General features: G+C 40.8%; 1 protein-coding gene across 6 annotated transcripts in view; it reads right to left on the bottom strand.

Annotated features, from left to right (window-relative positions):
• The window catches only part of vav2 (vav 2 guanine nucleotide exchange factor), a 224,714-nt gene that overhangs the window by 49,263 nt on the left and 159,949 nt on the right, over positions 1-15,502 (bottom strand). For all 6 annotated transcript variants that reach the window (XM_038734636.1, XM_038734633.1, XM_038734638.1 and 3 more), the window contains exon 3: positions 4,688-4,746. In XM_038734636.1, the coding sequence (XP_038590564.1) occupies positions 4,688-4,746 (59 nt within the window). The remainder of the gene's footprint in view (positions 1-4,687; positions 4,747-15,502) is intronic.

Here is a 15,502-nt window from a genome sequence, read left to right as displayed (position 1 = left end):
TGTAGTCATTAGGTGTGAACACAGCTCAAACGGCCAGAGTTGGAAGCAGTTTCATGTCCCAAGACACGGCTTTATTTCTGTAGAGGTCGATAAATCGCTGGAGCTCGAGAAAGCTAGTGCACTTTGCCACTTACTGTACCACACCGGTCCATAAACCCTCCCATTCCTCCTTTAAATCTGGCTATGCAGTTTCATCTCAAAGCTGCTGTTGCCTGGGGAGGGTGTGTGTGTGCAAAATCACATAATATTAAGAGCCTTCTTCTTTGCGTATGCGAGTTGTTTTCACAACACTTACATGTGAAATCAGCAAACGCGATGCATTCAAACGGCATGACTGAAAAATGAGGAGTGCAATGTGATGACTGTCTGCATACTAATGTGCGTGATGTAATTCAGTAGCATGAGGGGGCAGAGCTTTGCCTACTGGATGAGGAAACGGAGGGAGGGAAGAAAACTGCAAACAGTGATTGTTGACACTGTGGCTGCTTGTCCAGCTCATGCTGTGCACAACAACCTCCTCCTCTTCAAAATAAAAACTATGCAAAAACAAAAGTACATCTATAAAGCGTCAGTCCAAATAATTGTAAATGTTATAAATGTTAAAATGATCAAATTCTTATATTTTTTTTTACATGGAAGAAGTACCTTTCAAATGGTTTTTCATCCAGTACAGACTTCAAGTTGGGCCAAAACGATAAGTTGATTAATCAGTTCATTGAGCAACACAGCATTAACTGGAAGCTCCTGTATTCAGCAATTAATCGCTTGGGTCAGATTTCAAGTGGAAATGCCAAACAGCCTCTGGCTCCAGCTTATAAAATGTGAGGATTTGTTGTTTTTTCCTGTTTTATATCACTGCAAAATGTATATCTTTGGTCAGACAAAAAAAGCAATTTGAAAACATCACCTTGGGTTTTTTCATAGACTAAATAATACAAATGTCAGCTGATTAATCAATAATCAAAATAATGGTTACTCACAGCCCCAATTATTTAAGTAATTAAGTAAGTCTTAGCTCTAAGTATGGGTGTTTTTCTTTTTAATTCATTTTCTTTTTCCTTTTTCTTATTTATATTTATATTATATTATTAATTCTTATTGTTTCTCTTTTGATAGGCCATGCTGTTTTTGGGTACTTCTGAGACTGCAAATGTATTGTCACAATGTTTTCTCTACAATCTCCTCTATATGTCCAATTTCTATGACAGAAAGTAAATTGTTTTAATTGTTTGCAATTCATGTTTTTTTACTTTCAGCAAGGTAATTGAGTAAAACATAACAAAGAAGAACTAGTTGGCTCCATTCTTAGTCATAATTAAGTAAAACAAATTTTGAAGAGTCATTCAGGGCCATTACACAAGTCACATTAAAACAGCACACACAAGTCTAACAAATAAAGTCTCATTATAGAAAAAAAAATTACATTCAAGGGATGTATATATGTCATAACGTATGGCAGTTATGAATGCAATTGAAGGATTTTAAAAGACTATCATTATCCAAACCCCTGAACAAATTTCCTTCTCATGAACTCTCTGTGTTGATGCTGTCTTGACAGTGAAGCGAGAGCGGGTTGAAGGTTAGAGCGGGGTAAGCTGAGGACAGTAAAGATAAGCAGTAGGAAGGGAGTGGGGGGGGTTGTCTAACAGAAGAGAGGATGACGCAGGCTTATGCTGTAGATAAGCTGTCAGAAACACAAGGTCATCTGCCATGACACACACAAAGATGGGAATATGAAGCCTTGGCACATTTAGGATTCAGGGTTTTAGGAAAAAAAGAGAAACAACTGGGATCATCTTTGTTTTTGATTTGGAGTGAAGTCAGATGTTCTTTCCCCAGATTTTATTTTAAAAAACTAAAACTAAAATCCAGGCTGAAACAAATCTTCAATGAGTAAAAATCAGCACGTCTTTGTTCATGTTTGGTAGTTCGTTTAATAACTTTTATAACGGCAAAGCTTTTTTTTTTAGCCGAGGGCAAAAAAAACCCACAAGCAGAGAAGCAATTATAAGCGCGCTTTTTATTTTTCAACTTAGACTCATCTGTATTACATTAGAGTGACAGTATGAGAGCACTGTTTAAAAGTGCTTTGAAACTTCAACTTTAGTAGGGAAAACATTTTTGAAATGCTGAAAAAAGAGAAGGACCCTCGGACATAAGAGAAGATTGTGGAGTCCACATAGAGATGTTGACATAAGACAGAATAGATATGACAGGATGACGGAGAATAGTGTGTACTGTGCCTATGAATATTTGATTGTGTGTTCAATGTATCTCTGAATGTGAAGTGGAGCGTGCAAAATAAAACCTTCATTTACAACTGGGGCTGGAATGCTGACACAGTGACAGAGACATGAACTATAGATGCCTGATTATAGTGAACAGACATCACAGACAAGATCAATGGGCTTCAACAGAACGTCAATGTACATGCCTGTGGCAATGTTAGCCAGGGATTTCACAGTGAGGAACTCTCCGGTCATTTAAAAACTTAACATCATCTGGCCTGATGTGGTATCTGTGCTTAAATTATTTGAGACCATGGGCTTATTGTCTGGTGAAAACTTTTCTTTTGTCTGTTTCCTTGCTATCCGTTTCTCACAAGCATCCCAACTTTATAGAAATACAACACTAAATCACTGGAGCAGGGGCGTTGCTAGACTTAAAGCTCTAGTGGGTCACAGTTGTTATCTTTGAGCTTTTGCTGTCCTTCACTAAATTACTTCAAAATTAAATGCAGGCTAACCATCCCAAATTACATGGTATGGTTATCTTCAAGTTACCAATTACTTTCAGAATTGATTTGAAGATTTTACCAATTTACTAACTTTAAAGCACTTAACATGTTACCCCCAAGCATTGGCACGTAAGTTTTTTATTTTGCTCCTCAGTTCAAGAAATCCCAATCAGTTGCAAACTTATTTTGAACAGTAGTCATGGAGGGCATGAACAGTCTATCTATATGGTACAATACTTACTGTTAAGTTTGAGTTTAAATTAGTCATAGCTGTTGTCAAGCCTGTACATAGTTGACAGGGGCTTTGAAGCGAGACAGGAGAGATCTGACAGGTCCTTCGTCTTTAAATGCAGCTGACCTTGCTCTGAACTGAATTACAAAGAAGCAGGTGAAGGAGAAGATCCTTTTGAAAGACCAATTGCCGTCAGAGAACACCTTGTTTTTGAAAGATCATACAGTATATGGCTTCGGACCACATTATGCATTTGTCATATAACCCTGTGCATTTCAGCAAATCCTGTAGCGAAAGCAGTAAGAAACATTTGCCTAATACCATAAAAACTGTTGTAGATATTAACACTGAATATGCACTAATGCCAACGCCACTGAAAATCAAACTCTAACTCTACTTCTTCTTCCATAAACTTGTATTGTAGACTCCTTACAGATGTCCGATACATCTGAGACAGTTTTGTTTTCACTTGTCCGCCTCCAAAGCATAGACTGTGTAAAACTGTGTTGGTTTGTGGACTACCTTTTTGAAGCCTTGAGTTTGGCATATTGGCTTTCGCCATCTTGATTTTTTCGAACCATGGGTGGAGCTGGAGAGGGATACACACTGCTACACCTGACAGGTCACTGTAGTAGCAACTTTTCAATCACAAAGTGGCCATGCCCTAAACCTATTTTACTCCAAATGGGACCATAATTTACAATATGAGCATCATGCCGTATTGAAGAAGACTTGAAACAAGCGAATGGGACCATAAACTCATTAGAAATAGGCTTACTGAGGTAATAAACAAAGTGAGAATAAGGGTATCAATCTACAATCGGACTTCTTTTTGCAAACAGTGGAGTTCCTACCTGTTGGCCATTAGGAAGAATGCAGGTTTAAGGAACTTCACATTAAGTTCACTTTTCACACCCAGAGGTTCCTGCTTGCTCCAATGTAGGGTAAAACTTCAGCATAAAGTTAAGCTAAGGAATTTAGTCTTTTGCTCATGGGGGTGAGGTCAATGAGGTTAAATGAGCCTTCATTTTGATACCACACATTAAAGTGGTCAGTGTGGACAGGCAGTGAATTGGCCAGCCGTCAGCAGGTTGTGTTGTCTTTATTAATGGCAAGGGACCTGCTCTCTCTCTTGTCACTCTCCCCACCCCTCTCTCTCTTTCTTCTTCCTTCAATTCTTGGCAAGGCTCCTAATGGGCGCGCTCCATCAACTCATTACTCAGACGGATAAAATGTCTTTTTATGTGGCGCCGGTGAGCCACCAAGCTCGAAGCAGAGTGAGCAAATGAAGAGAAATCATAAGCCCATTCCAGGCCTGATAAAGCAGTGTGAAGGATTTTCTCAGTTTCAGCATTATCTGTGAAAAATGACTACCCCTGCATACAATGTGCTATTCTGACTCCGATAGAAGTGCTTATGATGTGCCACTAAATGTCTGCATAAATAGTGTTTTGCATTGCTGTGTGAGTTACAGATGGAAATGTGTTTTGGATTATTTTGTGCACTGCAAGATAACAGTGGGTAAAAGCTGGAGCTAATTGCCTAAAAATGTAAATTGAGTTTTAAATGAGCAGCAGATGTTAATAGTCACCTCAATCTCAATTGAGGCCTACAAGTAAACGTGGAATACATTCATCCAAATGGTTTATTTGACACCGATACTCTTGAGTGCTTTGGCTGTTCAAATGATAAATTAGAGTTACAAATGAGACTCATACCTGATGCCTTTGATTTGTGCAATGCTGTGGTGGGAGATCCTTGACAGAGCGGAGATTACCTGAAAGAAACAAAGGGATAAACTATCAGATAAACATATAATTCTTTACTGTTAACCCTTTTATTTGCAAGATAAATTCACTTAATCTGTAATGCGTATTCCATGTGCCTTTCTTGTTGCATTAATACTGTTCTGTGATACTGCATGATTCAATGCAGATTCCAGGATTACTAAACACTTTGGGGAAACCAATGGGGATCAGACAAAACAAACAAAACAGTAGCAAAATAATGAAAACAGTAATACATAATAAAAAAAAAGATAAGTAGTCAAAGGCAACAATCTACGGAAGCCCTAAGCGGCTATCGATTCAAACATTTTTTTATTCCGTTTTCCCATGATAATAATCTCGTGATCTTGAGATAACAAAACAGTAGTTTAACACAGTGGTTTAATGGTGATTTCAGTGCAAGTATCGATGTTACTGGTTAGCTCAGTTGGTAAAACACAGGACTCATACTAATAGAGTTGTGGGTTTGATCCTCATGGAAGACTAACTTTATTTTCTTTTTTATCTTTTTCATTATCCTCTTCAACAAAGTTCTTATAATGAGACTGGCTATTGTTCCACATCCATCAACCTATGGACTTTTCATTTCACCATCATTCCCAGGCAGAGGAAATTCCTGTGCTTCTCATTCAGGGGAATCCATTTAACAGTACACATCACAAATTTCCCGACGGCTATTTCAAAGTTCCGAAATAGCTATCAGGAAATTTGTGATTGGATTCCCCTGAATCTCTTCATAACAACTTTGTTGAAGAGGATAATAAAAATCACACAAAAGAAGAAAAAAAAAAAGTTACTGAGAACAGGAGCTGATCCTCCAATCCTTGGATTGCAAGTCCTGTGCTCAACCAACTAAGCTAACCAGTCACAGTGTAAAGTGCTCTGAAATTATCCTCAAGAAAAACACAGGCCGACACCTGTATTAAGTTATGGCTTGTTATCTCGAGATCACGAGGAAATAATCCCGTTGTCTTGGGAAAACGGAGTAAAATGAATATTTGAATGGATGGTCACTTAGGGCTTCCGTAACAATCAGCTATAAAAATAACTAAAAACTAATTGTCAGCTACAACAGTCAACAACCATCAACATAAGTGACTAAAAGTAAAACAAAAAAGAAAAAAGTATAGGTTCCACAGAGGAAGAGCCATCACATAGCTACACCGTATGTACCACCAGTTAAAAAATATGTTCATTTCAGTTCAGCATTCACTGCTCTTCAAGGTTGTATATCGAACATTACTTGGGAATTTCTAAGCAACCCCTGGCAGGCATACGCAGCGCCACACAGGACTGTGTGTAAACATAATGCAGGCCACCATGTTAATCGTGATATCCAAAGACATGTGGAGCACAGTCACGGATGGGTGGTTGGTGGTACTGGGCACCACTCTGGTTAGATCTCTCTCACACACACATACAGTCACGCACTTGTCCATCCCCATATTGTCCTTATTTTACCTTCTATCTTGTTTTGTCTGTTAAACACCATACTTCTCAATTTTCCTTTTTCAGTCTTTTAGTAGAATAAGGTCAAACGTGGGCTGTATTCAAGCTTATTTAACGCTGCTTATGAGTGACACGCAAGTTTATGGCTACAGATGGCGAGCTTGCAGGGTCTGCAGAGGCTAGTTCAGGAAAATGAGGAAAAACATCACCCCAAAACACACACACACACACACACTCCCACAAACACACACATACACCAAAACACAAAGCCTGTCTCCTATGCCTCATTACCCACTCCTGGGTGTATTTGGGCTTGCAACGCCGTGGCAATGCCAGATGTCTCCTTGACAGGGAGGAGAAAATTGTTATCTCAACCCCTCTTCCTCGGCAGGTGTGTCATCTAAAGCCCCTCATCAAACTCCCTCTTGTCTAAACACACAACGCAGCATCTGAGCGCATGTGGTATTTAACATTCAAGATGAGCCGCTGCTAATGGCTGTTATGAAGAGAAGGCCGCCACTTTAGGACTGCGGAGTGCTTGCATTGAAGCACCGTTGACCGAAACCTTTCGAGTTGTTCAGTTGTAGAGAGTGTAGAGAGTACACATCACATTCATTTACATCTATGGAGGGAAACCTCCACACTTGATGGGATGATAGGGGGTTATTTCTCAGTGTCGCTAAAGACCCGTGTAATAGGTAGTCGTGTTCATGCTTAAGGATTCCATATGGGGCCAGTCGACCAATACACAATACACTCCTTAACATACTGCACTGTGCGGATAGAAACCACAAAACACAGAGAGACAGACAAAGACAGAGAAAGAGGGAGAGGAGAGGGAGAGGAGAGCGGAGAATAATAGATGGCAAATTGAGCTCTATGGCTCTGTTCAGCCAATGGTTAGGGTGTTTAATAAATCACTGTGGATAAACTCATTGTGCTGCTGGGTGGCATGCTGCCCACCTGGCCATGCTGCAGGGAGGGATCACATATGGCATACTGCCCCAGAATCATTATTAGCTGTATTTTCTTTGTCTTGTTAGCCCACATTGTCTTTGTGGAAGGGTGACAGACAGTTTCATTTAAACACAAAACATCAGAAGGGCAAACATAAAAATAGAAACTGCAAATGAAACAACTGCTTGCACAGAAAGATACAGTAGGTGGCTAAATTCAGTATTTAATAGCGATTAATATTTAAGCCCGGGTAGTGTGATCAGCTGTGGTCATATCCGGCTAAACGCAGCTGGTTTCATCCAGCTTTGTCCAAGTTCAAAGGATAGCGGAGCTGCTGGCTTTGAGCCAGAGAGGTCACAGCAGGGCCTGCTTGGCCTGGGGAGACAAAACATAAGTGTGCCAACACACGCTGGCGTGACTTCCACACATTATCGTGCATATCGTCTATTAATATTAAATCTCGAGTTTCCTCAACATTAACAGGAGTTTGTTCTCATTTTTTTTTGTTCATGTAACACTCACACGCCCTAATGTGAAAAACATGTCTCAATACTGGAAGCACTGGTTCGTGACTCTCTCTGGCTTTGGAAAGAAATGCTAATTTGCAATCTGTTTTCAGGGCAGCTGAGGAAGTACACATTTGTTCTCACATTGTGACAAGTGCCATAAAATGACAGTTCTTGTTTATCTATTTATGTAGAGCTACAATGTCACTGCAGATGCAAAGTAGATGTGAATACGGTGTAGTATTTGACTTTATTTAACAACTTAAAGGAATAATCCACCAAAAGGTGATTTAGAAGTGGCCCTCTTTCAAGCCTTGAGGCTGTGAGTGATACTCAGAGGAGTATCCCTTTAATTGCTGATCTTTAAAAATCATTTGTTTTGAAGCTGACTCATAATGCCCTTCTTCCTACTTCCCAGCCTCTGCTCAAAGGTGGCCTGTCTGCCTGATGGTGCTTTCCTCTCTCTGCCCAGACTTCTGTTTCCCTTTCTGCCTCTAATGCACTCTCTTCACCCTCTTCTGATCCTTTGGTGCAGTCAAAGCCTTTGAGTCTCTACACATTATTAATTTCCCTCTCATCTCGTACTCCCCAGGGGGTCTTAACTCTGGAGCTAGCCAGAGAGTAAAGCTTCTTTCACCCCTCTAGGAATATGGAAAAGACAAGTCACACGATGGAGTGATAGCTCAGATTTCTGAAGCCCCAAACCAATATCTTACCTTAATCAGCAACCCACAGCCCCCTGGCATCCCTTTACCCACATCTGACCTTTTCTGTCAGTCAGGAAGACGTAATTGAAGACACATGTTAAGTCAGACTGCCTCACTTATGCTTGCAGTTTCTGCATGACACTGACATGCAACATTTACAATCCATTTACTGCATAAGAAGTTTGTATGCTCATCTGTGAGTGTGTGTCTGTGTAGGTGTGTGTGTGTATGTGGAGGACAGGGCAGAGGAGGGGGAGCAGGGACAAGGATCGCGTCTATGGATTAACTCTGAGGCGAAGCCAAGTGTTTGCAAACACACGCCACCCTTACACATCTTCAGACTCGCCACATGTGGCCTCTGTCCCAGCTGGGGCCAAAGCGAAGCCTCATGTGACCACCCTGCAGCCAATCAGAAGACCTACAGGACCTCGTTACCCTTGGCAACCAGGCTAGACTACATATGCATGGTCATCAATTACAAGTCAAATCAGATCAAACCTGCAGCCATATGCTATTAACAGTAGGAGGGCGGGGCTGTGATTTGATTAAGATCTGAAAACATGCACATAAGTACTATTGATAGTCCATCACAAAACACAGCCCACCGCCAATTCTGTTTATATCCAATGCAGTCGTGGCATGATTATATCTTGCAACCTCAAATCAATGCATGTGTTGGAAGTCATCCAACAAAGAAACCCAATTAATGAAAAATTCATCACATTACTGTGTTGCTTTTTCTCATTTCTCTCTCTGGGCTCTTCCTCCAATAGCTAACTCCCCGATAGTGTGTGATATTTATGAAGTATTCACACTTTGATAGGACAGCATTGCTCTGCTTATGCCAGCCTGCCAAAGTGGTAGGCATGAAGCAAAAGGGGCACGGAGTGGGAGAGCTGAGAACAGATGGCTGAGTGGGAACCCTGCGTGCCCAACATCAATAATAGACAGACAGAGGAGGGACGGCTGAGATCGTCCGTGTGTGTGTCCCACTGTCCCACTGCCTGCGGGAGTTTCTGTCTTTTACAAACCTTCTCTTATTCTGTCTTTATATTCCTTTGAGCTCAGCCTTTCTTTTTTTTTCTCTTCATTTTACAGTTTCTTTTTTTGTGTTGCACACATAACTCATACTCACGAATATCCAAAATAGTACACATGCAATAAGGCAAAGATACTCCCTCTGCAGAGGGAAGGGGACAGAACATATTTTTTATTTATTGAAATCAATCAGCCTTTATTCATACATTATCATTATTTAGGAAAACCACTGAAACTACAACGGAAATAAAATATACAAAAATGGTCAAAGGCAAAAGGCCAGCTACAAATATCTGAAATTTAATCTTGCTTACAGCAATCACAGAAATGCTGATTATATTATCCATATTCATAAACAAAACAGTAATGCAGAATATATAAATATAACATTTTTCCAAAATGGTGGTAAATTTAGAAATGATAAATACACAATAACTAAGTAAATCCCAAATCTCATGGGATGTGTCGTGTGAGTGCACACAGTGCATCTCTAATGGGTTCTTTTGTACCTTGTCTATGACACACCATGAGTGCTGGGCAAGAAACCACATGAATGACTAGCGGTCTCTGAGCACCAGCTCATATTAAAGTTGCTGAATGCCATCGGGGGCATGGCCTGTGTAAATCCAGATTGCAGTCAGATTGGCACCTGCCGCATTGCACTAAATCCCCTCAAAGCAGACCTTCCAGCTGCTTGATTACAGGGGATTTCACTGCGTATGTCTGCCAGGGCCAGAAAGAGTGCTGCTGCTGACCCAAAGACCCCATTCACTGTCAGTGCCAGGCAAAATGCTGTAAGCCTACAAAGGGCATTTGGCCCACATGCAAAATGTACAGTTTCTACTTATGTAACTTGAAATTGTAGGTTAGCATAATGAACATAACATAATGCAGGTGGTGCAATTTAAAAGCCTTTTGGAGAAGTTAGGCAGATTTCCATTCATTTCCGACGACCGCCAATATGAATTATTGAGCTACAGCTTATTTAGCTTTAGGACCTTGCACATTGATTTGGTCTGAACCTGTGCTGCTTGAAGGGGAAAGGGCAACGGTGGCTAATATGTGCAAATTGTACTCCATAGATCGCGTCAGCCACGTCAACACCTGCCAGTGTGCTGCAGCCATGTCCATGACCTGTCCCATTTCATGCTAAATCACACAATCAAGCCAGAATGTATTGACATCTGCAGCTCACCGGTTTTTTCTTACACACAGGCATACGTACAGAGACACACACAAAGATCAATGGTTCACCAGCCTATAGAGCATGCAATATTGGTAAAGAGACAGGTCCTGGTAGAGATGGGGCTTAAGGGATGTTGATCCAGTAAGAGAATTTAAAGGAAGCGAAAGAAAAGGCAGGACAAAAGAAACATACAGTCAAAACATAGTGCAGGTATATGTTTTTCTCTGTTTTGGCTATGAATATGAGGCTCAAGTTCTGACTTTCAGCTGTAATAGCATTTAACAGTATTTGCATATTTGGTGGGCAGTGTTGGACAACACAGCCTTGTAATTCCCTTAAAGCAGTAGGACAGTGATCCTACACGTACAGACAGTCCAACCAAGTAGATCAATGGCCAAACTGTGAAACATTCTTTACCAATGTGTTTCACTGCTGAAGACTAGACTGAAGGCATAAAGAATTGAAGAAGAGCATCATCAAAGAAGATACCAAGTGTCTGCTGATGTCTGTGGACCTCAGACAGTGACAGACTGCAAAGGATGTGACACCAAATATTTAATATGATGACTTTAATAACCGGTCAGAAAACTTTATTACTGCAAACCCCTAAAATCTGACATGGATGTTAAAAACCCTCAAACTAAAGCAGAAAGTCAGCACTTAAACCTCAGAGTCATTATTTAATGTCACATCAAATGTGCTAGAGTTCAGAGTCAAAACAACAAAAAATATATCAAAGTCTTAATACTGTCTGACTGCACTGTAAAATACAGCAGGAGATGCCATGGATCCCAACTCTGTCTTTGTGTGCAGCATTTCCTTTCATCGTAAACCAAGGCAAACGGTTTGATTAAAAGGTTGACAGAAATGCTGCCTGAATAGCTTTGCACTACCACTGAGTAAATCTAGAATTAAGCTGTCTGAACCAAGCGACACTAATAATCCTTATAAATTAGCTGAGATCAAACAACAATAACACAGAGAGGATGCTGCTTCACTCAACAGCAACAGTAAATGATCTTGTGATTGTTATGCTTACAGCGGCCCGTTCATTATGAATGAGGAGGCGATTTGTTGAGAGTATCAGCATCAGTGTTTGGGCTCAAGGCTGAGCAAGAAGGTGGGAGGTTTTAGGGAGTGTGGGGGTGGAGAGAGAAACGGGCAGGCATCTGGTGACTCAGCAGCGGACAAAGCTCCTTCCACTGAGGAGCTCTGCTGAGCAGGCACAAAACAAAGTTCTCCCTATGAAAACTGCTGGAAGTTGAGATCGGGTTGGTTTTGGCCTAGAAACGAGCAGTTCAGTTATAAGCAATTTTGATAAGTTTGAATAAATACTTGCTGGTTCTAGTTTCTAACATGTGAGAATTTGTTGTAGTAATCAAGTCATTGTTTTGCAGACAAAGATGGTTTACAGCAGGTTTTATATGCGAGATCAAATGTCTCCACAGGGATTTGAGACCAAGAGTTAATGTGTGTTTGCGCCCCCCTCCCTACAGATGCCAAAATAATTTCCTGAAGATTATTTAAGTGAGAGTTCAATTAAATGTTAATAAAAGGCTTGGGTGTTGTTGTGATGTGTTAAACGTGTGGCTGAAGGATGTCTGGACTAGTTGGAGCCCAAAGGGTTCAATCAGAGAGGTGAGTGAATAAATCCTTCTATCTCCTCTCACATCTTAGTCCGTCTCTCAGGCACACTACGTCTGACCTGCCTAGAGGGGTGTCATGATGAGCACGATGGCAACAGGACAAGTTTGCACTCGGAAAATCATGGATGACGCCTGCATTTACACGTGTTTGAACAAAACAGCTCTTTAGGGACATGGTGGCAGCTGACACACAGTGTGAACAAGTGATGTAGAACAACCCCTCCCTCCCTCCCTCCCTCCCTCTCTGAGCTGATGCCTTTCACAAAAGCACAGAGGCAAAACACAGTACATGAAATTGTTTCACAATGAGCTGAAAATGCAACTGTGATTGAAAGTGAGAGCTGAGCCAACCCAACCCAACCACCCCTCTGAAAAAAGCCAAATGACTAAAATTAACCTGTAGGGCACATTTTCATTATAAAACCATTACACCGGGTGGGTTATCAATTCGTGGAGCATCTTCGGTCTTTGGCTGCAGGGTGTTCTGTAGCTAGAAATGAGCCGAGATCAGACACAATCTGTCCACTGCTGTGTCTCCAACAAAACAACAGGTCAATTCCTTGCACTATTACTCATGATCTCAACACACTGCTGAGAAAAAGCACACCCTTCCTCTGAGTGTTGAAAAGGCTCCCCTAAAACAAACACGGAGAAGGAAATGAGAAAATGCGTGTGTGTGTGTGTGTGCGCGCACAACCATGAGTGTCTGTCTGCGGCTGTTTTGGTTGGCCCACTTTTTAGCCTCTTCCAAAACATGCGTTTGACATTTGCATGCTAGAATGACTGAACCTCCTGCTGTGATGAGTGCCACGCCGTGTTTCAAAGTCTCTCATCAGCTGTTAGGAACCGTCCAACCTACTGGACCGGCAGTGACATTTTAATCAGCGCCACGTGCAAAAGGCGCGCACAGGGCAATCTAAGACAAAATGTGACATTAAGAATAATGCTTCCATGCCACTCAGTTGAGCCTCGAAATACACACAGCTGTAAGAAAGACGCTAGGAGGCAATTTCGTGCAGAACTCAGTGCAGTGAAGCAAAATGTGTTCATTAGGTCTGAATCACAGACTGCTTTGTGCAGCTGGAATCCAAAATGTTAGTACTGCGCAATGTGTTTGTAATAGTGCTCTTTTGCTCTATGAGGAAACCCGGACCTGTGGATTTGCCTGTACAATACATCAGCAAACTCAAATTATCTTCTAATATGGGGTCGTCAGAGATACAACAGTATGTTGCAAGACTTTGGTGATCCCCAGACCATTCATTTAGTGACCATCAAGTCAAAATTAAAATTTGTCCATTACTTTGGTTTATGACCAAATACCTGCAAAGGTGATTACAGTCCCGTCAGCCTCAGCTGTGTTTAGAGCTAATTGGCAGATGTTGGCGTGCTAACAAGCTACACTAGGATGATGACCATGGTAAACATGTTAAAGTGTGGAGATGTGAAATCTATCCAAAGCTCTTACAACCCCAACAGGTCAATTCCTTGCACTATTACTCGTGGTAAACATTATACCTGTTATACTGTGGATCACTGTGTGATGCAGAGAGTAGGCACAAAATACATAATGTCTTTGTTTTTTGTTGCACAGCTCCGCATCATTATTGTCATTCACTGCTGAGTCAACTATCTATTGTTCCACACAAGGAGGCAGAGTGAATACACCTTTCTTCACCACAAACTAATCATGCAGATGAAGCCAAAACTGCTAAAACTGAGTTTATTTCTTCAGCTTGAGAGAGAGACGGAAGAAGAAAACTCTCTCTGTTCACTCTGTCTTATTCTCTGGTTTCTACATATGTATGTGCACAGGGGGGCACATGCATTTGTTTACGCTTATGTGCACGCATGTCCTGGCATATGGGTATTTATACTAATGTGAGTGTGTGTCTTGCATCATGTCCGTGTGAGAATCTCCTAATGTTGCAGTATATTTCTTTTTTTTAAGGCTTGCCAGATCTATAATTCGCTTTGTCTTGAGCTGTTTGCAGAACAGTTCCGGTCAGGTTACCATACAACCCTGTCTGGCTCACCTGCAACAGCAAACAGCTGCAGCCTTCAGCCAATCCATTAGTTATTACTATACACAGCCTCTGCTCCTCATTTTCCAGCTGTGGTGGACTAACACAGCAAGAAAACTGCTGTTACCACAAGCGAAAAAATGTGATAATAAAACCCATTATGATTTAGTTCAATTCCCTGCAGATATCAAGTATGAACGAGTCCAATATTTAGGAAAAGCAATTATATAATAATCATAAAGTAACCACAGTAAAATACTTTTGGGCACTACAGTTTATGCCAAAAGCAAAAGTGATAGCTGGGAAGAGGGCTTCATCCCACACAATCTGTTTCTTATCTCAAGACATACAGAAAGAAATCTACTTATTTGGATATTTTGTGACCAATAGGTCACACTAATACAAATCAATAGTTGGGGATCTGCCACACATTTACTATTTAAAACATTTAAAATTACTGTTCCTTTTACCATGACCTTTACCACAGACAATGCAAACTTTTGTTTCCCATGCCAATAAAGGCCATTTGAATTGCATTGAACATTTTTATAGTTGAAACAAGTTTTACAACCCACAGTAGATAGATAAACTGTAATTAAGACACTAAAAAGAAATATTTCTTTTTTTTCCTCTTCAAATATCCATCTGCCCTTGGGTTTAAGAGATTTATCCCGTCTTTAAATGAGTCATAAGGGATGAGAATTTGACAGAGGAGCTCTTAGTGTTTTTTGCTTCCTCCACACTGTGCCCTTCAGCGGTCTTTTTAATCATATTATTGTAGACCGGCACACCGTATTGTGACAAGATGGAACCTTGACATCAAATCTCTAAATCAGACTAAATTGTCTGTAAACAGAAACAAAAAAATGTGTCAGATCTTTGTAACAACTAAACTACACCATTAGCAGTACTAAAACAAAAAGCAAGTTATCAGACAGGAAGCAAAGGTTTAAGAAGCAGAAGATGCAGCCATTTTTCTTTTGATTTGGTATTTTAAGGTGGCCAAATAACCTTTCAAAATTATTTCAGATTCATCCGCCCTAGTGTGTACATCAGAGATGATCCCTGACACAAAGCTGTTGTGGGCGTGCGGTGACACAAGGGTTTAAGGCTTTGGAGCAGGTTGTGGTGATAAGGGCAAAGTGGGGATCATGGGAGGAAACGGGATTTCCCATGATATGGTGGGACTGGGCTGATGAGGCTAATACTTCCACACAGTCCTTATCAGACACA

Source organism: Micropterus salmoides, unplaced genomic scaffold (genome assembly GCF_014851395.1).
Source record: "Micropterus salmoides isolate LMB-PRFRI ecotype aquatic unplaced genomic scaffold, ASM1485139v1 Ms_hic_scaffold_20, whole genome shotgun sequence".
NCBI classification, from domain to species: Eukaryota; Metazoa; Chordata; class Actinopteri; order Centrarchiformes; family Centrarchidae; genus Micropterus; species Micropterus salmoides.
Note: the sequence above shows the minus strand (reverse complement) of the source record. Positions and strands in the feature narration are given on the sequence as shown.